At 36.5% G+C, this 26,615-nt stretch overlaps 1 protein-coding gene across 4 annotated transcripts in view; it reads left to right on the forward strand.

The window, feature by feature from the left end:
* ENTREP2 (endosomal transmembrane epsin interactor 2) overlaps nt 1-26,615 on the forward strand; it is a 196,945-nt gene that overhangs the window by 135,192 nt on the left and 35,138 nt on the right. For 3 of the 4 annotated variants that reach the window (XM_064517487.1, XM_064517488.1, XM_026113340.2), the window contains one exon: nt 9,218-9,349. The exons of the other annotated variant lie outside the window; for it this stretch is intronic. In XM_064517487.1, coding sequence (XP_064373557.1) covers nt 9,218-9,349 — 132 coding nt within the window. The remainder of the gene's footprint in view (nt 1-9,217; nt 9,350-26,615) is intronic. 4 annotated transcript variants of the gene reach the window in all.

Genomic DNA, 26,615 nt, shown 5'->3' on the forward strand with positions numbered 1-26,615 from the left:
CTCCAGTAAAACCTTTGTCTTTCATTTGCATACAATGTATTAAATAAAACTGAATTTAAATAATACAAAATGTTCCAGCGAACACATCAAAAATCACATTAAAAAAATGGGAAACCATTCAGGCTTAATCTGTCATGTACCTTTGTCTTGTTTAGTCACTTTTTTGGTTTTGGGGTTTTTGTTTTGTTTTTTAGTCAGTCTGTCTTACGTATTCCTTTCACCCATTCTGTTTCATCCTGCTTTTTGTCTCCAAGGGTGTGTCTGCAGTACCACCACTAAGGTAGTCTGGCAAACATTAGATACTATCTTCAACTTTCTAGAGTGTTGGTGATTTCTAGGTGTGATTAGGCTTTATAGAAGCAGAGGAAAGGAGCAAGAGAGTTGACTGTATGGAAAACCAGAAGTAACCAAATTGATGAAGGGAGGGTTTTCCCTATAAAATATTTGGTTTGGGAAACTCTTAATAAAGTAAGTTCCTGGTTCCCATTTTGATGGACAGCTGGAGCTGTGCTGCTGAGAAGGAAAGGTCAGCTGGTGGAACCTGGAGCTGTTAAAGATGCATACTGCACTGTGGAGTGCTATGGGAAAATAGCTTTTTTAATTGTTTTTTTTCCCCATGGGAAAAAAAAAGGAATATCGTAGATATTTTTTGTGAAGGATCTTTGACATGAGTCCCACTGATTTGTCTGGACATCTTTGCTTCTCTATTAAGATTATTTAAAAGTTGCTTTTAAAGGTTGTGTTTATATCACAGCTTCCCATGAAGACTTACAGAAATGGTTGTATATCTGCATGGTAGAATAAATAGTCTCTCAAAATAAATGATATCTTAACTATATAACAGCTGTGTTTCTTTTCTATAAAAGTATAAAGCAAGTACTCTATATAGAGTGCTAAAATTTAGGGAAATCTTGAAAGTAGGATATATTTGTCTGAGACAGTTTCACAGTTCTGTGCATGCTTTTTTGTATGTTATGTTAGATAATTAGTTAAACTTATTAGCTGACCTTGTTTATGATACAAGTCCTGCCCTACAGAACAGCATGAATATGAGATGTTATGACAGCGTAATTATCTAGTTATGAATAGGATCATAGGATGATTCAGGTTGGAAGGGATCTCAGGGAAGTAGTCGATTCCTTCAGAAAAAGCTCAAGTTTGAAGGGACTGTGTGCTAGAATGGCATACAGAGACTACAATAGCTTAGAGAAAAATAACTTAAACATTGCAGATGCGTACTGGAGGTAGAATTTTGGTATTTATGTATGTAAAATAGAATGGTATTGAAGGAAGAAGGGTTAGACAACAGTGTACAGTGACAAACATTTCTCTTCCAAACCCAGTGTTGAGTTTGATCTTCAGCTATCTAGAAGAGTAAACTTCCTGCTGTTATAATGGTGATCTTATTCTTCTCATCATTATTATAACAGGTATATTTTGTTCCCCTTTTATTTTGGAAAAACAGATGAGGGATAAAAAAAAGAAGCGATTTCCTGAGGGACTCTTAGAAAATTGCAGTATGGTCAGGTTTAGAATAGAAGGGTGGGTAAGTCGTTACATAATTCTTAATTATTACCTTATTAAACTTTTCTCTTTCCTTTTTTTTATTTATGGTTCAAATTGTGTAGTAGGTGTTAGTAACTTCATGAAGTTAGCTGGCATTGTACGCGCTTGTCATGGTGTAATCCATATCTCTAAGTTACACATTACGTATTCAAAATATAATTGATAGTCTCTCAAATGGTCATTATGTATCAAGTAAAGGTCACAATTTAATTAAAAAAAAAACTCTGATAAGTATGAAAAGATAGACATAGTGTTCCCATATTTTTCTGAAAGTGTAATTCCATTGTGAGTCATCTGTCTTTATGCAGTCAGTATCTCAGTTCCCCCAAGGTAAGGGGGACAGAAACCAGCTGTTACAGACCCATTGGTTGCAAGTGCTGATGCTCCTTCCCACGTCTGGAAGAATGGAGCTGTTGCTCGCAGTCAGATGTGAGCGGTTTCCTAGCAAGTGCAAACACTTACAGCCTATTCTTCCTTCCATGCTAAGCTACATTAAATGTTGCTATCTTGAATCTGTGACCTGATCTGAGATCATTTAAGAGCCCCCAAAGGGTTTAACCTATAGTATTTCTTAAACAGTGTAGAGAAACTGAAAATTCTTTGATATAGCTACAGTATCATACTTCTGTATCACGGGCAAATAAACAGATGTAATTTTGTCATTTGCAAATACTAATTTTCAATCATAAGGAAACAAATGTAAAGATTTGCTTGAATTCTAAAGTGAGTTTACTGAGATCTAGAGGCCCAATATTACAGTATAGTATGTGATTAAGCACTGTAGGTCTTGTAACTACTTGAAGTAGGTAGAATCAAGGACCTGAATATATCTATTAAATGCAGGATAAAGCTGTTTTATGAAGTAACTGGCACAATTTTAAAACACTGTGTTGTGACAGGGAGATCACTGCTCTGGCAGTGACCAGTTCACTGTAATGAGTATCTTGGGACTTGTTTGTAGACATCTGCTCTGCTGGTTGATACGTGGCATTCCATATTTTCAAGTAATGCTGTCTTGGCACATCTCTCTTGTAGGATAGCATCAAAACCGTAGGAGAAGGAAAGGAGGGAACATGGATGTTGAAAAAGAAATTGTGTAATTTATTGTTTTCTTGCTCAATAGGTCATTCTTTGATTTATTGGCTGATAAACTAGAATTTTTGTACTGCTTAGTACATAAATTATTTCAGAGCAGAAATGTTATTAACATGCTTAACTACTGATTTTCTCTTGACTATAGTAATAAATGAAAAAAATGTAGAGTGTGTGTATATCTATATATAGCTGAGGGGATCCATTTGTACTTGTGTGTGGAATCTTTCACCCCTGAACCAGTTTCATTCTTGTTAGACAAATGTTTATTAAGCTCTGTGAATTGAATTTAAAGCGCCGCTCCTGTCCTAGCTGGAGAGCATGCAGCAAAAGCAGTGCCGGTGGTGCTCTCATTGATATATGCATACCTGGGTCTTGCTGCTTGTTGTGGGTCTGCTTTTCTAGACCCTTTGAGCCAGCCGTTAGCAAGTGGGACCAGGCACACCTCTGACTCTCCCGGGTTACGGGTTGCTGCAGAATGCTGACCTTGCTCATCAGTCTCACTAACTCATTATCTATGGCTGTATGTGAAGTGACAGGCTAACCAGATTTTCCAGCAATTGCAGGTGATATTGAATGCACCAGTTCTTAAATATCAGCTCAGTAACTTACAGTTAGTATGTGTGAAAAAAATGTTGATGAAGTCAGATCTTTTAAGAATACAAATTTTCAGCCTAATACAAATTTTAAAGAAAAAGATTCAATTTCAGATTTGAAAACTATTTCCCACTGAAGAATTTTACTTTTAATTTCACCATGCTTTCCTTTAATATTTCTGTCTATTAAAGGAAGTTTGAACTTAGCATTTTTAAATACTGTAGCAGCTTCTTCTGGTCAAATAATTCTGTGTTTTGGCAGAGATGGAATTAAAAATGAACAGAATTACATGGGAATGCTGTTGGAATGTTACAGCTTTTAAGAAATTACTTTTGAGGAGTGAATATGCAGTTAAATATAGATATGTAATTCTGGCATTTTGTATTTTTAACTTCAGATGATAATTTCAGTTTTGGTTTAGAAGAAATAGAGTAATTTTATTATAAGAAAATGCATAAAATAAAAATGGAAACTATTCATATTCTCAAATTGTTTTTCAAAAAGGTAAGGGAGGCTAGAAGGAGAAAAAAATGTAAACCTATTGGAAAAATATTCACTAAATATGCTCACAAATGTCATTTCTTTTTTTGTTCTTTCATAAGACTTATTTACCTTCTGCATTGGAAAATTAGCATAGATAAAGGTCATTTTCATTAAAATGAAAAGAATGGGAACTGAGATTGTTCTATCTGCTTGGATATTTACATACCAAATTACTACACTAATATAAATGCAAACTTAATGCAAATTTAAAACGAGCATATTGGAATCTATTCATTGGTGTTCAGTGATAATTCTGAGCTTATCACCATTTAATGTCTAAATTATTTTTGAATTATAGCACTTCAGAAGTATTCAAGAACAGGTGAGTTGGGAAGGAGTAGAAAAATGCTGTGATAATCATTTCACTTATTAGGAAAACATTGATTAGTCTGTGTGTTGAACTTGAATGTTGTTAGTTTTATAGCTCATTTCTGGAGAGCAGGATTCTTTGGTCATATGGTTTCTTTTTTTAAGTGACTTTTAGTGACTGAGTCATTTTTCTGTTCTAGTGCTTAGGAGGGGGTTCACTTAACTGTATCATAGTTACCATTCAGAGAAGTGTGGGAGTTTATGACATATGAAGTATTTGTTTATTCCTGGCTTGGAGGAGAAGCTGTTTGAGTGTTTGGTCTGTTTTACGCAAGGTTGTCCTACAGAGCATGAATAGCTGAAATTCTGCCTGTATTAAGCATGTTTGAATTCATGATACTGCATACGAGATTGAAGGTGATGAAATGCATGCATAATCTTGGAACAAGGATTTAACTCAAGTTATGTTTTCTGATGGCTTTGAGAATATTTAGAAATATTCAGCTATTATGTTTTATACTTTCTGTTTTTCTTGCTTTATTCTAAAATAGAAGAAATTACGGTTTGCTGATTAGAGTTGACAGAAGGGTGGAAAAAAGATTTTTTTTAGTTAATTGGGTTTTTTTACATTGAGCAGGCATTTTGCTACCTGTGTAGTACTCGTCAACATCCTTTTAACAATGTGTTAAATGTGTTTTAAAGTAGTTAACATGTAAAGTACAAAATTTCAAATGATGATACTGACATTGAGGAGGATAAATAGGGGCATTTCTAAGCTACAATAAATGAACAGTTCAGCTCCCACATTAGGGTGACCAACTATCATATTTGAAAATCAGGCTTTCACTCTATCACAAGGACTGTATGTTTTCTGATAAGACATTATTGAAACTAATTGCTGAATCAACAATAAAACTATCCTATTTTATTCTATGGAAAGGTTTGTAGTTTAGGCAAATGTAAGATTAATCTGACAGCTTTTTTCTTTTGATGCAGTGAATTTATGGTTTTTCATGGCACAAAGACTTTTGCTTCAGATTTCCAGAATATCACTGCACTAACATGTGAAAAAGGAAGATTATCCTATTATTATTATTATTATTATTGTTGCCATATGGTCCTTATGCATAATCTTATCAGGAAAATGAAACACTTCACAGCTCTTTTCATTTGTACTGGAATAATACTCTTTTAGCATGAGTCTGTCTCTGACTTCTTGTGTGGTTCTTCTAAAGCACAGAATGTGTTCTGAGCTCTGCGTCACTGAATTTTTAAAAAAGCCTTTACCAGTATTTTTGAGGGAGATCTTTCTTCTTAAAAGTCAGGAAGATTTAGATTACTGTCCTCTTCTCCCTTGCATTTACTTTAGTTAATCAACAGACGGAACAGTGCTAGATCAAAGGTCCCAGGTGAGGTTTGTTACTCTTTTTTGGAATATGTTCTTGTCATGGGTCTTGAATATTGGGAAGAAGCTGAAAGCTGCTCAGTAAAGCCTACTGAAACATCCTGAAGCCTACAGTTCTGTTGCAGAGTAGTTTCTTCTTTGTTAAGACACCTGTAATACCTAAATGGAATTTAATAAACTATTACAGATGAAAAAAGTCTGGTCTTTGCACATTTTTATTATATTATTGTAGCAGAAACAAGATTGTGTGTGTGTGTGTGTGTGTGTGTGTGTTTAGTAAGTCTGAAATTCTCAGTATTCTTTGTGGGTGGATCCTTCAACTTTTTTGATCCTCTGCTATGTAAAAGGTTTTAGTGGTTTTGATCACTTTTGAAGTAACTGTACTGGATTTCAGCAAGATGAAATATATTTAAAAGACTAATTTACATGGGACAATTGCAGCTCAGGCTGATGTTTGAAATCTTCAGCATGGTTTGTATGAGGGTGTGCTGTGCAACTCTCACAAGTATGCACGTACAGAAACTACGCTGTGATGGCTGACGTTATGCTCGCTAGCGTGAGAATTGCAAAGTGGGACCCCGATTTGTGCACCATAACCCTTGGTGGCTGGGCTAGGGTGGGCGAGGGCATGGATGATGCTTTATTCCTGAGCTCTGCCAAACAAGAGAGATTTAATCTAACACAGCTGAGGTAGGTGAAAGAGGACGGTGCTGCTGACCATTGACAAGTGCTAACGTGGCTGTGGCTGAGGCCAGTAAAAGCCAGCCCTGCGGCTGGAAGGAGTCATCCACCCTCAATCCCCATACCCACCGAGTTCCATCGCTTGTGCCGCTCCATGCATTTAGGAACCCACACAGTGAACTGTTTTGGAGGTCTAATCTGGACTAAAACTAAACCAACCCCTCCATCCACCTGCAAGAAAAGAAAAGTTAGTTTTGACAAGATTTGGGTTGCAGTATAGCTGGATGAATTCTTGATCTCCTCAGCACACATGTCAGCACAGCTGTAGGGCATGGATGAGAGCGGTGGAGTGTGAGAGCTGGGGACTGCTTTCAGCTGCTGGGCTGTCCCCAGCAGGAATGAAATGATCTACTTGGCCTTTTGTGCTGCTCCCTGTTACCAAAGCCAAAGTTAGCAAAGATGTCACTTGACAAAAGAGTTTAAAGGAAAATGTGCACATGAGGGCAAATTGTTAAAAGCTCTCCAAAAATGTGTGTGTAATGTTAAAATAGATCCTTGTTTTGCACACTGGTTGAAAATTTTTGGTGTTTTTTGATTATGCTGTGCTTTATAAGACATCCTTTTGTTTTGCAAGAACATTCATGTCAACAATTTTATTTTAATAATTTTTAAGAATTGAATTAAAGGGTCAGTTACAGTGCAATACAAAGTTATAGACCATCTTTCAGAATGCATGGAGACTCTCTTGTAGATGGGGGGGTTTTGACCAGGAAACTGTTTATGTTTTCAGCCTTTGTTTATGTGATACCTGCACGTTACATGAGATAAAAGTAGACCCAGGATCTGTACTTCTTATTAGGAAATATGAAACACATCCCATCAGGAATCAGTGACTATCTTTCATTGAACAGGAACAGCATGAATCAGAGAATAAATGTTCTTGCAGGAGGCAGTTTTGTCTGAAGTGCATTTTCCTTGTTATAGAAACTTTTTACCAGCTGAAGATTGTATTGATTTTGCCATACGTTTGGTGGTGATACAGCAGGAATGCTGTAGCTTTCTGACCACTGAATTTGACACAGCTCTAACTTCAAAGTGCAAGTTTCAGACTTCCTCTGTAGTGTTTCTCTAACAGTCAACACTGTTTCTGATGTTCCCGGGGGGCTCAAGGGCAAGACTTCCCCTCTGCTGCTTAGCGTTTTGTATTTTCCAGTGATTTGAAGAGCTGTGCGTATATTTGGGTTTTGCTCAGATCTTTGTAAAAAGAGAGTACTAAAAGTTAACAGGAATTGGAAAAAAAACCCGTCTTAAACTGTTAATGCAACTTTGTGAATTAAATTTTATGCTAATTGTAAGTAAACAAACAACACAACTTCTTCATAAAGATGCTCAAACTATAATTTTTTTAAATTTCATTTACTGTGTATATGGCTTAGGATATGACCACACTGCAGGAGTTGCCATAGAGAAATATCTCCAGTGTGCCTACAAGTATATGGGAAATGGTGTAATTCATGTACCTAGGGGTTTTTTTAAAGCCTTCTTTCTGATTTTATGGGCTAGAGGGCAGTCTGGAGTCTCAGGCATTGAAGTCTGCTGAGATACCATGCTGCCCTGAGCATGTCTTCATACTGTATGTGGCAAGACATTCATTCATCTGTCTCCCACCTAGCAAAGTTTATTCAGTTTTTTTAATGGACTCTTATTTCTGTTCTTCCAACTGCTCTTCTGGTCATCAGCATGAAAGCAGAGAGAAATCCCTGATAGGGATAACACTAAAATGAAATATTTAAATATGTAACTATTACAATTGTGTGAACAATTCAAACCTTCTTTGAGGCCTTTAGCAGTGACAAAAAAGTTGAAAAAGTTGCAATGCTTCTATGTATAAGGCTGTATAAGGTTCTTCTACAAGGCATGCTGATATCTGTCTTTCTTTGTTCAGGAAGTTGGCAACATCATATGGAGAGATTTGACAAAAATAATAAATGCATGCTTGGGTTAGGGTTTTTTTGTGGGATTTGTGACTTGAAAATTTAAAATTCTGTTTCCTTGTAGAAGAGCATGTAACATGGTAATTCACATCTCTTGCACACTACCCAGCCATTCTGCTTCCGTCTTTATTTGGAGGAATGTAGGGGTGATTTGGGATGTCTGAATGGAACATGGAGTCTGATTCAGTACCTGGAGAGCCCTGGCAGTTTCTCACGCGTGTCAGTCTTATTACAGATTATTAGAGTATAGAAAGCTAGGAACTGATATCTTTAAGCTCATAGGTCAAGAAACTACCACGTAATATTAATTTTGTTCAATAGTGACTTGGACTGAGTTGCAGCTACTGACCTGGAGAAGTAAGGCACTGCAGCCCAATATCGGTCCTTTAAATAACCAGCAAAAATGAGAGTGCAGAAAGCATAGAAATACACAACTGAGAAAACTGAAAACAATGACAGTTCATATTAACATGCTTAATGGAAATATGTATGGAGTTAAATTTTGAGTTGAGAAGTGTTTGTTGAAAGGAAACAGAAGAGGAAATAGTTTTTTTCTTTTTTAATGAGGAAGTCAGAACCAGTATAATGAATCTACTTCTGCACTTGTGATAGTAACATTCCCATTGAGCTGAATGGGATTGTTTTAGAATCTCTCATAAAAATCTTAATTTTACTTTAATTTTCTTTCATTTTAAAGAATGATCAGGGTTCAGTATGTTCAGCAAAGCACACTGATGAAAGTCTTTAAAGAAATAAATGCCTAACGCTTTTTAAAGCCTCAGAATAGAGGACTGTTAACTAAAGATAAAGGTTTTTGTAAAAGATAAAATTCAAAGACATTCAGTGCTTACTGTGTTGAAAAGATCTGAACATAGGAAAATGTAGAGCAAGCATTTTTAAAAGTAAAAATAGGTGAGAGGACATATTCAATAGTCAGGATTGTCATAATAAGTGTAAACATTGTAAAAATTATTGGGAAGTGTGTTTCTGTTTGCTTAAACTTTCGCTGACCATTTTTTTTCCTCCCCAGATTAAGTTCGACAGTGATGGTGTCTGTGTTTGCTGTGAAATGCAGCATCAAACATCAGGCTGCAGTAACCTTGGAGAAACACTGAAACTGAACCCTCTGCAGGAGTGTAACATTGTGAGGTTGACCCTAAAGGTGCGTTATGAGAAGCATTAATGGTTTATTTCAGTTTTAAATAGTAAGTGCAGTAGTAAGACAGAAATGTGTGGTGAAAGTGCCAGTTGGTGTTCTTCTGGATGTTTGTGCTCTCTTATGTGCAAAAAATTAAAACTTCTTCCAACAGAAATTAATGCTCCTATGCATGAAAAGGTTTTATGTTACATGCTCGGTATTTGTATTTGTGTAGGGTAACTATTTTGATAGAGTTTATTTAAGAAGCACAGGTTACAGGTGGTTATGACGGACCCGGATTCCAGGAGGTGTAAGAACAGGTATCTTTCTTGTTACTAGTAAAGAAAACTAGAATCCAAGGTGATGATTGGCATTGTTTAGTAATGTGATAGATTGTAAAGAAATAAGAAGTATTAGCAGAATGCTCTTCAGATAGAGTTACGCTGGGGGAGAATGGTAAGTGTTCTTTTGGGATAGTGCTGGAAGCATGCTTATAGACTGGTCTGCAATGCTATTAGAAGTTTAAAACCTATAGTGTTTTGTATTACAACTACCCAGATAAAGAACGGAGAACAAATAATATAGTATGATTCAATTATATCCTAATGTAATTGCCCACGAATTTCTTCACTTAATTGTCATCAAGCTATCAAGACTTGGTGTTACATTGGTTTGGAAGACAGAAAGGAAACCCTAAAAGAATTGGCCAGAGAAAAGACCCCAAGTAACACATGGTCATTAATTCTGTTTAATTTAATGATAAACAAAAGTAAGTCTGCATCTAAGGCTCTCAATTTCAAAGTATAAGTTTTAATAAAATTAATGGAGTCTAAAGGAATCCGCTAGTGAAATCCAATGAAGTCAGGAGCTTAGGAGTATAGACTGTAGAGGGAGGTGTGAAACCTCTGAGTTATATATTCATATCTGAAGCGATATTTCGGAGTTCAAAACAGGTAGAGATTTTGCAAAAAGTGTTTTAATAAGTTGTTAAATGTTTTTCAGCCATATTAAGAAAAAGAGACAGGAAAAAGAAGTAGGACTACTAAGTAGTTAGGATAGGGTAGAGATTTAAAAACAATTAAGATGTGGCCTCAAAATTAAATCAGAACTGCCTCAGGTTTTAATGAGGATGATAAAGGAGAATTTTGGGTGCAAAAGCCTAGTGGACAGCAGGAATTTAGTAAGTGAAAAAGCAGCAAAGCTCAACATTGTTGGTCAAAGAATAATAGCTAAGTGCCATTTGGAATGCTACTTTCAGACTTGTTCAGTTGAAGTAAAATATGTTCCAATATTTAAGAGAAGGTAATGCAGGAAAATAACTTCTGAGAAAGACAGAGTTTTCAAAGTATGATAGATGCAAAAATGTCTAGAAAATAGAGAACCTGTCATACAAAAGAAGCTAGCTTACTGATCCTATAAAAATGAAGATTGAGAGAGCAGATGGTTACTTGCTGTAAATAAACACTAACAAGAGAGAAAAAAACTATTTATCTCAGAGGACATTGTCAGCAAAAATACAAAGTTGTTAGAAGTAAACCTATTTTGGAAATCTTGGTAAGGTTTCTAAACATTTCAGAAATAAGAATAATATAAGCACAAAATATAAATTTTTTTAAATTCAGTCATTTATAGAAAGAATTCAGTGACATTCTCTTGCACTAGCAGAGGACTGAATTCAGCCCAGCAGTTCCTGTGAGCATAATCTTAGTGCAGTTTTAGTTAAGTATGTTCAGAATTTTTCATTTAAGAGAAGGTAGTTAGAAAAATGTCTTCTCAGAATGTTTCTTAAAATGTTTTTCACTTACAATTCCACATTGGCTTTCTATTTGATTTTGAGAGCTCTGTCTTTCTGGCTGTAAATTTAAGACCAGCATCTTACTAAGCATGTAAGAAAAAAAATTACAGCTAATTAGGTAAACAACTGACAGTGATTAGGCTCACCTTCTTTAATTGCAATTAACAATTACTAAGTGATTTTGAGAGAAAACAGCTGTTTTAATACCAAAATCTCAGTTTAGCTTATTGTTTGGGTTTCCAGAAGGGGGAGAGGTAGAATATCAGAATTAAGATTATATCCGAGTATTTATAAAAAAGCATGCAGGTCTCAATCTCCTCTTTACTGGGGGTGGGGGAAAAATCTCATCTTTCCACTAAGGTACCTGTGTTTTTTTGATGGTAGCAACTGTGGAAGCTTTGTTGTGAACAGGGCAATTGCATGTGTATTGCCTGTCAGATCTTGTTCCCAGTCAAACAGGACGAGGCAAAAATACCAGGGACTACCAGTCTTGTGTACATTAAATTGGACTTGGCTCACATACATGTTCTTCGTGATCTATATTGAGTGTTTATTTATTTACAGTTCCTTTGAAAAATACAATTTCTGTTTATCATCTCTGCTGTGATTTGAATCATCTCTTTGTGCTCCTTTGTAAATCAATGTCTGCCTCTCGCTTTGAAACCCTGAATGAACTACCCAAACATTTTAGCTGGGGACACAAGAAATACCACTATCTATCTATAATCATACATACATTTATGTCTGCGTGTGTGTGTGTATATATATATATATATATATATATACACACACACACATACATGAGTATTGTTTGCAAGGGGGGACTGAATATGGGGTCTGTAAGATTAGTGCTAATTTCCTGTGATTATTTAATACTGAGATTTCAGCACGGATTTGTATGTTATAGTAAAACGGACAAAAATACTCTGCCATTTCACTGTTTGTAAGTGTTGGCAATGCAGTTCTTTCTTAGGATAGTGAATTGGTGGGTTTAGAGCTTTGTTTATACCGTACTGAATCTGGCAGTTTTGTCTGCACAACTCCAGTGTCGATAGCTGTTGCATGATGTGACAAGCTCTCGGGCGCTCAGGTCTGATCCACACTTCCCTGCTCTAGAGCGGATTTCCCGATTAGCATCGTTCATCAAAAGATTCATTTTCTGTGCAGGTCCCTGCATTACTAGCTTCTAAAGTGGTCACTGAAAATAAGGTTCCTTGCTTTCCTCTGCATACTCAGGGTCAATATTCTGTGATGCTAAACAGTGTCAGTGTCTCAGAGTCCTGGTTTTAACAGTAACCACACTTCTAGCACAACTCTATCCTTATGTTAGGAAGTTACTTTGATAGGATTCACTTCAAGCCAAATCAAGGTAAAAGCAAGTAGTATCTATTTACAAAATTAATAAAAAGTTAAAAAGGTCTGTTAAGATGCAGATGTACAGAAACGGTATGATGACCGCAGATGTACAGAAACGGTATGATGACCACAGATGTGGTAGATTTAGGGTGTAGTTTCACTAGCATAAATTTAATCTGTTCTGGAGAGCTGCCACCAAAAGCAGCAGTTCTGTCTCTGGCTGTTTCCTCCCACTGAGTCTCTCGTGTTGGATTTAGCGTTCGTGTGGTCACAGAATGAATCAGTTCCATAAACTGATCTGATCCAAAACCCCACAGCATCCACGCAGTGCTTTTACTGAAGAGGAACGGCACTGAGATTTACACTTTCTTCTGTCACATAGATCCGTCTTTGGGATTATTGAAATTCCAAGTCTTCACCTGCTAGTGAGAATGCAATGAAATACTATCACCAAGATGCCAGAAGGGGCACCTGCTTGCCCATTGCTTCTTCCCTTTCTCCTCCATTGTGCCTGCTCTTCCTTTGAACCAGCTCTGGCATTCCTCCAGCTGCATGTTGAGCCAATTTAAATCGGTAACTTGGCAGAAAACTATTTACTATTCACTTGTTATTTTTCCTTAATTTTCTGCCTAACAGCTTGCTCTTGCCAAAAGCCAACTCTGATTCCCGTATCCCATTTCTTGCTCATAGCTGCTCACTTCAGCTGCTGCTTCCCCTGTGCCAGCTCTGGGGCCCACCTGACCCCTCAGCTCACTGAATTGTTGGGAAATGAATCCTGTGATACGAATTCCTTTCTACTGTTGTAGTAAATTGAACTCACTAACTGATGAGCACCAGAGCAACTGTTGGGAAAGAGTGGGGGGCACCAAGGCGGGGAGATCTCGCTTTCCAACAATAGCGAGCTGTTGTCAGCTCTTCCCAAATCTTAACTTTAAGTTTGACTGTGCTGTGTAGTTCCACCTGTGTATTCCCACCTCTTGCTTGTGATGACACCAGTAGTGTGGATCAATTCACTAATCTGACTAAAAGTTAATCTGTGTTTTTCTTTAGCTGTGTGTCCTGCCTTTCAGCAGCAAAATCCACTCTTAGTTTGAATTCAGCTGCTGTGAAGCCAGACTCTGTGTTTAGCCACTTTGTATGCTGAACTCCATGTGTCATATAAACACGTAAATCAACGTCAGTACTTCAAATAAACATGTACGGGACGTTAATGTGTGTACCTTACTGTTCACTCTTGACTAGTGACTGCTACAGTTTCATGAGCATGGATGGTGATGGATTCAGGTGAACTCTGTTTTAAGGAGGTTTTGTGTTTATAACCAAAGATATAATTTGAGGACAGCCTAAGGGTTTTACAAGGCAGTAGAGGATATTGTGATACAAGGAAATTTGTGTCAGGATATTTCTTTTAATATTTAATTATATTTGAAAAAATATCTTTTATGAGAAGAAATATTAGAAATCCCTTGTCCCTTGATGCTTAAATCTTACATATGCATACTTTCATCTTATGGATGGAGAACATTTTTCTCAATATTGTAAAAACTGTGAAAGAAGAATCTGAGCTGAAACATGATGCTACGGGAAAATACGTTTTACTTTATGTTATAGGGAATGCTTTATCTTACAATTAATTGAACCTTACAGAACTTGATATTTTAAAATTTGAAAGAGCCTAACATATGAAACCTCTTGGATACAGTATAAAAGAGGTCTTATTTAAATAATATTTAATAATAATAATATTTATTTAAATATGTGAAAAACAGTCACTTGAGGTAAATGAATTGTCGAAACCTGTGGATCTTTTATGAAGAAAAATAAATGTCATTGCATTGCTGACATCTAAATTGTGTTGTTTTCTCCTCTCAATGTCTTTCCTCTGCATTTTTCTGCTTCTCCCTCCATCATTCTTCCATGCAACTTCATGTATTACATTCTTTTTCTCTACCTTTTATTTTTGCCACTTGCTTTCTCCTGTCTTTTTAACTACCAGCTTACCCACGTTATTCCATCAGATAGAATAACATTTTATGTAAGAACGTTAGGCCCAGGGCTCAGAGTGGCAAAAATCTTGGGTCACGTAGATACTTGTATAAATTGGAGACTTCTGCTTCTATTTAAGAGATCTCCAGGGCTGGTTGAGGTAGAGATTATAATACTAGAAGAGACACTGTTGGACATTTAGAAAGTTCCTCCCTATCTTATTCAATTTTTAAGTGTTGCTATCAGAACCTCGTGTTCATGGGGAGGCTCACACAAAATACTCAGTGGATGGTTTCTACATGCAATAGTACTATCACAGTGGGTGATCATAACATAAAAATATTAGCATGATTCAACTGTAGAAATGCTTCTGAAAAAAATTACATGCTTCCTATCAAAACGTGGCATTTTCATGTTTGTAGACATGGAGATAACGAGATAGCAAGTTGGCGTGGGTCTGTTTTGTGTGCAGATGACACTTGACGTTGGAAATTTATCCTATCTTGCCCTTAGCAATTGAATATTTTTTCTGATTTCTGTGAAAGATTGAAGTCAGGCTTATTTTGCTCTTAACTTCAGTCTAAACAAGAGATGAGTAATCCTAATGCATGAAGTAGAAGTTTATGGCCAGAGATGCCCCAAGGTTTGTAGATTACTGAGGGATCTGCAAAACAGGACAGGAGCACGACCTTGTTGTTAGTAGGCTTAAATTAATTACAAAGAGCTGGAGTGCCAGTGGAAATGTTTGTAGGGGTTCATAAATAGACAAACATTTAAAAACAGTGTATTACACAAAACTAGTGGATTTAGCTGAGGTGTTATCAGTAACTTAAGTATTTTACTTTTCTGGCTGTCACTCAGTCATCTTGTTGTGCAAGTTGGCTTTTCCTCAGGTAAAACCAGGAAAAGTGCAGGAGGGTAAGTCTTTTTCATTCACACATGCATACATATGTGCATATATATGTGTGTATACATACATATGCATATATGTATGTATATGTGTATATGAAATATATGCATATATATGTGTGTGTGTATATTACACACATCTAGTTATAAAACCTTATCATCTCTGGATTGCATTGCTTATTATGGCTGGGGCAACATCCTAAGTCTATTTCAAGGTGACACAGGTACAAATGAAATACCTTTTTTTGTTATGCAACATTATCTATGCATAAGCATAAAATGCTGACATATTACTCTGCCCTGAATGCCTGTTGGTTTGTGGGTGTAATTTTAAGGAACTGAATTTTCCTTGTAACATGTTAGTTGAGATGGGATGTTAAAGATCGTTTCACCAAAGAATAACCATATAATTTCAAATTTGAGATTAGAACAAGCTGAAACTAAAGCAAGCTTTCAGTATTAAGACTGACTTTTCCTGACAGCCTTTGACTTTGGAAATTATTTTTTCTTTCTTAACTCAGAATGTCTTGAATTTGTTAAAGCCATGCATGCAACAAAGCCATACATGCTTATATTTTTGACCTTGTGTTTTGAGAGGATGAAGATAGGTTTTGGCAAGATTGAATTGTTCTCTAATGGGTTTTTACTGCCTTACATTTGCATGTAATGTTATGCTGCTTTGGTTTAGTAATGATTTGGTATGGTATTTTTAATTACTTTAACAACTTACACAGCACAGAATACCTGCAGTCATATATGCCAATTTATGACTTTAATATTTAAATAATTGCTTCTTATTTTGCTTAAGTGTATCTGTAAAATGGTTCTGTGACTATAAAGACTAGGGGGAAAGCTGTTTTCCCTTCTCTATTTACAGCATAAATATTTGTTTTAGTGCTGCTATAAGGTACAATAAAAATAGTACAGCTTTTTTTTACATTAGTGATCCTATGCGTTAGTTTGTAAGTGAGTCATCATTATTAGAGCTTTATGGAAGTAAGGGTTTGTGCAGTTTTCTTTCCTTTCTTCTCAACTTTATTGTTAGATAGTTCCTTGATGGCCGGGCCTAACCATGTGTTTAATTTTTTTCTAGTCAGAACAACATGCTTTCACTTGCAAAACAGAGAAGGATGATCCCTAGCATGTTCTTTAAAGTCATGAGAACAGGCTGCTTTTCTTTCACTCTTCTTTGATTCCCTGTATGACCAAATACAAAATATTTAATTTGCTGAACTGAAGCAAAATGACTGAAAGGACTTTTTAATCCATTTAAAACTGGATATACCTCAGTGAGGAACAAGTAACTTCCTTGAAGATAAGGTACTTTAAATGCTGGAGTTGTTTCATTTTCCTTAACAGGTAACTGAAAATATTTTCTGTGCTCAAAGTTTATTTACCATAATAGATCCTATCAAAAATAGAGCAATTCAGTGTGGGCTTTGTAGACTGAATAGTTGAGCTAGAAGTTTTCAGAAGTCTTAAACAATAGTTATAGAACAGACACATTACCATTCTGCTCATACTTTTTCTTTCTCATGAATGTTTTTATTCCTAGGTTACACAAAGAGTGAATACTGTTATGAACTTCTATCACAGTTGAAAAACTGCCTCTTTGAATGACTGAAATCTATATATTGCATATTTGTTCAGTTATTTTATGGAAATTAGTCTTTGAAGAATCTCTCCCTAATATATCACCAATACTAAGTTTAACACAGAAATCGGAGTTATTGAAAGGTGTGCAAACTTACATTCAAGCAATGAATACCTTTTTGAGCATACTTCCCTTCAGAACTAGTTGTGCATTGTTTCATTAAATAAATACTAATTAAATAATATTTTAGACTCATGTTAAATAGTATACTATATTGCACTTCCATACTGTAAATCTATTTGATGAAGCATGAACTATTTCTCCATTTACAGTTTAAAGTACATGTGAAACCCATATGGTTCAGAACTGATTCTTTGTGTGAAGGCTGTCTTACTAGTCTTACGACAGCTAGTTTGCCTACTGTTTCTCAGGCATATCCAGTCAGAACAACTGAAATTATAATTTGAGCTAAAAAGATTGTTGTCCTTGAGTTTATGAATAGAAGGGGTACACAGAGAGTCATTTCATGGGTGAAAAAGCTTTACTGCTCATTATCTCTTTTCAGGTTATAGCATAAGCAATGAAGCACAGTAATTGAAGCCAATCAAGGAGAAAATAAACCGTCTTCACAGAATTGCAAAAGTGAGACTGGTTTTAGCCATTGATCAGTGTAGATGTTTAGATCTGTGTGTTCAGGGCTACTGATCACACAGTGGTTTTTTTACATGTTGGCAAGCTTATTTTACTCCTTTGGTTGTGTGTTGACTGAACTGTCAAAAGGTCAAGGAACTCAAGATCCTCCAAGACTCTGAATCTTTTATTTCCACAAGAAGCCAATCTGCTGAGCAATCAAAATGGGAGTGTTTTGTAGAGTTCAATGAAAAGATGGCAATTCAATAGTATCGTACAGGTTAGAACTATTAAGAAATAATGAGTTTATTTTCTCTAACTTACGTTTTGGTAATATAAACATAAATAACTCATTTCACCAAAGCTAAAATTATTTTAAATGTTGTAAAGAAACACAGAAATAATCAAGGACAAAAAGCATTAATCTGTACTTTTTTTTCTTCTGAAACAAAGTGATCTTGGGTACATTTAAATACAATTTTTCAATTCTGTGCAAGCAGCGCAGTTGGATAGCTTTCCATATAATGTTTGACAGAAAGAATAAGTATTTTATAGTGGTTGTGATTCGTTTGTGTGGCATGTTTGTGTTTTAAATGTTCAATTCCCTGGTTTGATATTCATGCACACTTTCCGCTTCATGACTTGGGGCACTATGCATTTGATGAATGAAGTGTGTATGAACAAGGTGGAACACTCCCATTCATGAGGCAGGTGTGTCTTACTGCATTTTTATAGCTGTGAGTTTGAACATATTGGATATGTGGAAGGAATATGCTTTTCAGGAACTGACCTTACTGCACAATTTCTGATGTGGGCTGCTTTCACTCAAGTAGTATTTCCCTTCCCAGCCTAAAATTATACTGAATTTTTGCTGTTAATGTTGAATACGTGTGTTCCTGCATGTATTATAGCCTGACTGTAGCTGTGATTGACTCGTATGACTTTCCTACAGCTGTTTCTTGAAGGCAAGCAGTAGTTAGCAGGGAGACATTCAGTTATAACTTTCTAAGATGAAGGAACTCTATGGACATGATACAAAATTAGAGCAAATTGGAAGCATTGCAGTTTTGCAGTGTATTTGCTATGATGGGAGGTTAAAAATTAGATTTGAGGGGCAAAACTTCAGAAGGGTGCTGTGAGTGTTCTTTGGTCATACAGGACCCCGCTCTGGCACCTCTCCCCTCACTGTAACATGGGGCTCATGCCATTGCCATTTTTTGTTTTGGATTGTCATGCCAGAGATTTTGTTTGCTTTCTGTCAGATGATTGCATGGGCTAACCGCTGTTCTAAATTACTTTGTTAAATCATTGTTTTTCCAGCTGAGTTATCAGAATGATAAATCAATCACCATTTTTTTCCCTATTCCAGTTTAGTACCATCTGACTGCTCTACTACCCAGCAGTTTGATAGAAAACAAGCAGAATGAGCTTTTAGGACAAATTGTTTTTCAGTGTGTTACTGCGTACTCTTTTTCACGCAATGTTCTCAGTAACATAAATCATAAAATGGTATTTTTGGAATATAACATATACAAAAATATTTGAATTAAAGTTGAGGTTAAAAAAATGTTTAGCTTTTGTAATATAGCTCCTATTCTTAAGTGTCTCATAGGCTTTTAGGTATAGTCTCAGATTTAGAGAACTTGCATATTTATACAGTCACTTTTCTGAAAAGTAGTACACTTGAAAACGTAGGTTGTATCTTCCTAGGACGCTGCAGCAAAAAAGACATGGCTGACTTATAGCACTACAGAGTGTAGTATGGTTTAGTTTTATTTTTTGTAATTTATGTTAATTATTGATAATCTTCCTTCCGAGAGATTATTATGAATTAAAATTGAGAGACAACCACTTTTGCCAGTGACTCTTCCCTGACCTTCACTCTCTCATAAATCAAAAAAATCCCTGACTTTTACTCCTTTAAGCAGCTACTTGCAAGCTGGTGAGGTACAGGGGTATGGGATAAATGTAAACATGTGGAAATAGAGTTTCAAAGGTTGAATGTGCCTGAAAGTGGCTGAACTGAAGAGGAAGACTCCACTTATCAAGAGCAAGCTAAGGCACTGAAGTTTCATGACTGCTTTTTATGTTGTCTGAGCTCAGTGATGTAAGAGTACTCTGAGGACCCCTTGGCTCTTTGAGAGCACAACTGGGGAAGGGACGGGGATGGCAGTACCCACTTTTCATGGTGGGTTTTGGTGAGAAGCAGGGTTGTATCCAGAAGCCTATGAAATAAGCAAGATACCTATATGCTTTCTGTGGGAGAGGAATTTTATTTAGAAACTCTCTATGCTTTGTCAGACTCGAGCTCCTTTCTGGAGGGGAGCTTGTCAGAGAGGGGCTGTTCCTTTTTACTCCTTCCCTAGCACTGCCTGGAGCTGCTACAGCTGCACCAGCATGCTATAACCAAACCTCCTTCTGCGAGAGCAGTACCTTAGCAAACCAGATTATGAACCCTAGCTCGTGCTGTCAAACATGGTTAATCTGGAAGAAGTGTGTGTATCGATATGCATAATATGTGTGGTTTTGTGGGAGACAGAAAACTGGAGCAGGGAGGAGAAAAAGTAAAACATGGTGCTGGTGATGCATATAATTTCTGAAGGCCGTAACATTGTGGAAGAGCTGTCCCTGAAAAGGGTATGTCAACAAGTGTAAGTAGTGAAGGATTCCTTTTAAGCAGAAACTTGTATTCTGGAGTAGTCATGAGTACTTTTATTCAGTCATGTGGTAACAGAATGGCCCTTCAGACTTCCCTGTGGCATAGTGACTAAGTTTAGCAAGTGAATTGACGCTCAGATGTCTCCACTAGCGCTGGTGCAGTAAGGTATGCAAATGTCACCTGGGTCTGCTGCTCCTTGAGCGCTGTGTCTAGTTCTGCCGTTGTTCGAAGCTCTGATGAACGCCAGCTCTGCCTGGTTCACCTTGTTGAATCAGACCAATGTTGCATTCTTACCTGTTACAAATTTAAAAGAAATTTTTGAAATTCATAAGTAAAAATCTTTTATGAAACAAAACAAAACAGAATTCTGTGATATATAACACAAATCCATGAAATAAAATTAAAATTGAATCTGTAAGTCATCTGCTCACTACTCCACTATTGGAGGATCTGCGCCGTACTGCTCTGGCTGGCAGATGCTTGTGTTCATAGGCAGATGCTAGCCAGTTACCCTGGAGTTTCACAGCTGATGGTTCCATCGGGAGAGCCCTGCGTATCTTACAGTGCAACTGATACAAGTCAGCAAGTCCAGGGCAGGTCTCTGAAAGAGATCACTTTTTGATGCAGTTTTTGAAAGAATTATCTCAGCTCTTTATCTTCTGATGTAAATTTATTTACATGTAATGGACCATATGGAAGAAAGATTACAAACAGGAGGGCATCCGGTTTCCTGTAGTTAGTACTTCAGATGATTATGAGGATTTGCTCTGGTATCTTTAATTGACTTTTTATTTCCACTGGGATTTTGTGCACTGTTTAATGTTTGACATCCTACCAGAGGTAGGTAAATATCAGTGGTGTTGCATGTAAATAGTTTTAAAGTGCTTTAAGTATTTTTCTAATCCATTACTTAAATATTTACCTTTGTTACCTGGTAGCTTTGTTCTCTTTTTGAAATGACTTGTAGTTGATTCTTCAATTGGTAGGAGCTAAAATATAGAAAGGAAATACCAAAATATAACATTTAGATAATATTATTCATGACTTTTACAATCTGAATCTGTTCAATAGTGCAAAGAAATTCTACTTTTAAAATAAGAAAATTATTTCCTCTTCAGTTTGTTGATAGACATTGGGTGTATGTTCTGATAACTTAGTAGTATTCAGTGCAAACTAATTGTTCTTTTGCTATGTTGTCTCTTTCTACTGTATGTCAGTCTGCATTTCATCTTTATTTCTTAGAATAAAATGATTAAATAATGCTCTTTATCATTTATTTTTATCAAAACACACCCCTTACAGAAACTTCCCAGATAACGGAATAGTTTTATTGTTGGTTGTAATTTCTAATGAAGTTAACTTCTAATAAGAAGAAGGAGGGTATTTAATATAGTGCTAGAGTTATGAATAAGCGCATAATTTTTTATTGATACATGTTGGTTTCTTTTTGTAATCTTGTGTCTGTGCTAATAATTTGAATCTGAGAAATAGTTATTCAGGCACTCACTAAGGACTATTCAAGGCATATCACTTTTTACTAAATTGTTAAATGTATGAAATTGAGTATGTTTTGCTCTTGGAAAGTAAATAGCAGGAATTCAGTTATGTGACATTCTATTATACTTAGAATTCTAAAGGTAAATCATACAGATGACTTTTTCATATCAGTCCAAATTCAGATGATAAGGTTTTTTAGGGGGTGGGGTGGAGGAGAGGGAAGGGAAAGGTCTCTCTCTAGTCTGACTGCAGTCCATTAACAGTTGCTTTCTACTGACTTCAGGTTGCAGTATTGTCTTCAATCCCTGAGTCCCTGTTTGTTTGCCCTGAATGAGAGATTGGTTGACTGGTTCCATGTTAGCAAGGATCCACCTCAGAATCCTTCGCGTGGAGATAAGAAAATCAGAAAGAAAACAGCTGCATTTTCTGGGTCCTCCTTGGTTAAGAATGCTTTTGCATTCAATCTTTCTAATTTAGAGGTGGTTTGAGCCTCAAGTTGAAGTAGTTGGATCACCCCATAGATATCAACTCAACTAAAATGCTGTGCAGCAATATTTGAATCAGTTCCTTCCTCATTTCATTTTTTTGGTAGAGATATTTTTAAGAGGAATCTTCTGCTTCTTAGGAGTTCAGTAACACTGGTTGAGAAATTTCAGTGTCAATACTTTAATATAAGTGGTAGTAAGGTAGTGCTCATTTTCCTTTGTTGTTGGTGTGGGTTTTGTTTTCTTTTGAGTTTCTTCTGGGATTCTTGAATACAGTTTCAGAAAGATCAGCCATTTCCTTTCCAGATTATGTTAACTCCTTGTTATTGTTGCAAAACAATTTCTGGTTGCAAATCTAGCTGTAAATTTCCTCCATAAACTGAAATTGCTTCTGTGAATAGCAACCTAAATGCTCAAAGGTATCTGGAAACAGGCACCTAATATTTAAAGAATCATGGGTGTGAGCAACTGCTGATGCCTTTTTTAGCTCACACTTTGAAGGCATGAATGTGAAAACCAGGCTATTCCTTTTCCTTCATTAGTGAAAGTAAAATAACATGGCCTATATGTTGGACTGACATAACAGAAGAGTTGTATGCTCTGGAGATGCTAGCAAACAGAAGACATGGACGCACCAAAGATTTCACTAGCTGGTGTTTGTTTTTGGTGTTAGTGCATACACAAGTTTGTCCTAATCTCTGAATTTCGTGTCAGGCCTGGACAAGAGGAAGTTTGCAACCTTCTTGGAGAATTGGCTTGGTGCCCGTTTTGGGTGTCTGATAGTTCATTATTGCCCTCTTTAAGAGATGCAAGAAAATGTACTGAAGATGATAGGTAGAGCATAAAAGAAAAAGTAGTTAATGGCTGCATTCCAGTATATTTTCTATAAACTTTGAGTTTCCTGGATGCTAATGAGATAGCATCATAGGTTTTTTTTTTGTGACTTGGTAGAGAAATATGGCCAGTAAAGTAGTCTGCAAATTACACTTTCAAAGATTATAGCTTAGGCAGTTTACGTTCATCAACCAAAGTCTAAAAGCGAGTGCATCAAGAGAAGTACAGATGTTTTGAATGATCAAGCAGCAAGTGGAATGTCCAAAAAAGGTGTTGGGATCTCTTTACAGGGCCATGATTAAAGGTTTTAAATGAATGGTACTGCAAAATATTAAGCTGTCGTTTTGCTGGAGAGAGATTGTTACTGTGTGTTTGGATTTGTCTTAACTGTTGGCAGTGCTTGACAGAGCACAGCAATGCGCACCATGACTTCTGTCTGCTTTAGATACTTAAGGCTTCCAGATAGAACTTCAGGATTTTTAAATTACATCTTACAGAGCCCCGTCTCTGAATCATTTAACCTTTCTAAATAGTGGCCTAATTTTACCATCTGTTACAGTTTTCTCACCTGTATACCATCCACAAAAACTATGTTAAGGAACTGCAGCACAGACTGCTCAGCGTGGGATCTCTGCCAGGCCATGTTTCCGTAATTCTAGAAACTTTCAAAAAACAAAAGACACAGTTGAGTACTTTTAGTTATATGTATTCTGTTTGCATAGCCAACAATGCCTGCTTTGTATACCCAAGAGCAGCTAGGAAACATAACTTTTGACTGATTTTGATATTTGTAGGCATTACCTTTTTCTTGTAGCTGAGCTGCTTAGGGAGGTATGGAGGTTCTGTAGTTGTGGCATGAGGAAAACTATACTGAGATGGATTAAGTTTGACAGAGGGTGAACTCTTTCTTACCATGAGCTTAAAATAAAGGTTCAGATTTTCTGTAGACTACTAAAAACAGTTCATAAGGCTTTCTTCCTGTCTAACAAGTAAACATAAGCCCAAAGTTAAGTATTTTGCTTAATTAGACTTTATGCCTGTAGATGAAAGGGAGGAGACAAAGAACAGCTCTTCTGTTCAACCTCCCGAAACAAAAATAGTTCTATGATATATTACTATATACTAGATGTGACTGAAAGTTCCAACTTTGTTTTTTAACAAAATTCTAAATGAAATGAAAAATACATTTAATGCCTATTTGCTTGGTTTATAAAATATGTTATAAGAAACCTACTAATAAGACAACAGAAAAAGCCAGTCAACACATGTTTAACCCACGCAAAATCATGCTTCCATTTCTTGGGCAGTCTCTGCTCATAAGGTTGTTGATTTGTGTGAGAAGAGGGCTATATCTGATAATATGTACTGTTCTTAAAATTTGGGCTTGGCAGAATCATTTGATAAAAGGCGCTCTTGGGGCTTCATATGTCTGAAAAAAGTGCTGTTCAATAATGTTATCTGTCTAAGAAATGTTGCTATGGGATGAATATTCAGCAAAAGGTTAAATAACAATTCCTGTACCCCACAGCCACATTTTCATCTAGTTCATCTAATACAGCTTTCAACATTTTGGTAGATTAAGAGGGTTGGTTGCTTTGGGGTCTTTGTACAGCTGAAGAATTACACTGATCTTTTCATCTTATACTCTGCATTCAGTCTGAAAATCTCCAGCTGGGTTGCTTTATAGGACCACAGATGTATCAGATGACCACTGTTTCTGTTGAGAGTGAGTTTTGAACTCTCCAGGATATAACCGCATTCTTACTCCAAGAATTTAAAAGCTCCTATATGTGGATGGGATTATGGTGGAAGAGGAAGGACAGAAAGTATGGGAGGTTTCAGTGAGAAGGAAAATCCAATCAAGAATGGGGTAAATTCGCAAAATATAAAAAGGAAAAGTTGAAAGCAGTGAAAGAGGCTGATAGCTATCACTAACTGTCGAGATCGATCCCAGCCGGTAGCCCTCGATACCGCTCGCTCTCGACAGGCATCCGTGGCTTTTGCGCTGGGGCCGATTTTGCTTGTGGTAGCCATCGAAGGGGATCGACATCGAGCGCTCTCAGTAGCGAGTGGCATCGATGCCTGTCCAATTCCAGACCTGGCGACGGGGCTCGATATCAATATTGATATATCAATATCGAGCCCCGTCGCTAGGCCCGAAATCGGCTCATTCTCTGCAGGCACGCCTAGCTTTTGTTCTGGGGCCCAGGGTGCTCATGTAATTTTTTTTTCCCCTTTTCATCAAGTATCGGTTTTTAAGTATCCGTGGTATTTTCTTTATGTGTTTTTCATAACCGCAAGATTCAGGACTGATTATATTGCTATGTTTTAATCAGTAAACGCTGTTTTCAGAATTTGACTGGTTACTTAAGGACCCTGGCAGAATGTAGTTCTTAACTTATGTCATTGTCTCTAACTAGACTTGTGTTAATAATTTCTCCTAGCAGAGAAAGTACGGCTAAGGTCATGAGTCTACACATTGAATCACTGTTTACATCTGTATATATTTGATAGTTAAATAAAGTTGCAGCCTGCTATTTAATCTTTATTTTCTTTTCTTGAAGTCGTTAAAGCCTAGTGACACTTGATTTCACTGGTTACATACCTTTGGTTAAAATAGACATACAGTAAAATATATTTCTCTATATTAAACCTTAGTTTTGGAATCATCAGCTGAAGAGTACTGGTGTCACTGGCTGCTGTTACTGTAAGCTGTACAAATAACTCTGGAAAGACTAGAATGAAAAGATAATTTTTTCTGGTAACCTTTTAGTACATATCAGTGTGATTATATTGTGCATAAATATTTCCATTTTCCCTGTTTTACATTTTAAAGTAGTTTCATAATTTGCGTTTCTTGAATTTTTGCAAAGTTTGCTGATTGCCTGGATTTGTCTGTCTCCTTGCAGTAAATGCATAATACAAACCTGAGTGGTAGCCGTCCAAGCTGCCAAACGTGTCACATGCTCCTTTTGAAGTCAGTTGTCTACTTGCTTTGAATACCATATGGACTGATAGACCACCCTCTAATTTCAATGACTTTCAGTCTTTTTGGAAAAACAGTATGCCTTTTTATCAGTTCCAGTTGCAATGGACACCAGACTCGCTGCGTAGATTCAGATCATATAAAGTTAGAAAAGACTACTGTGATTCTTTAGTCTTACAACATATCACATGATTTCCATGAGTTAATTCCTGTTTGTGTTAAAACAGACTTTTGAAAAAAAATAAGGAGGTGGTCTTGATTTAAGAAATATCGGGTGATGGCAAAGATAGGACAATCATTGCTCAGTTATTACCTTCACTGATGAAAATTCAAACATACATCATCTCAGAATTTGTTTAGCTTTATCTTTGCTATATTGTTACTTTTTTGCCTGATGTCTGCTCTTTTTTGATCTTTATGAAATACATGAAGATTTTGTATTACTGCATTGGAAACACATTCCAGTCATATCTTTGTCATCAAGACTGCAGTGAGAACAATGCTCTAACTGTTGTATGCTAGGCCTGGAAAAGGAGTTTGTGGTAAGGGAGCCATTGTT

The sequence above is a fragment of the Dromaius novaehollandiae genome, chromosome 10 (genome assembly GCF_036370855.1).
Source record: "Dromaius novaehollandiae isolate bDroNov1 chromosome 10, bDroNov1.hap1, whole genome shotgun sequence".
In the NCBI taxonomy this organism is placed as follows: domain Eukaryota; kingdom Metazoa; phylum Chordata; class Aves; order Casuariiformes; family Dromaiidae; genus Dromaius; species Dromaius novaehollandiae.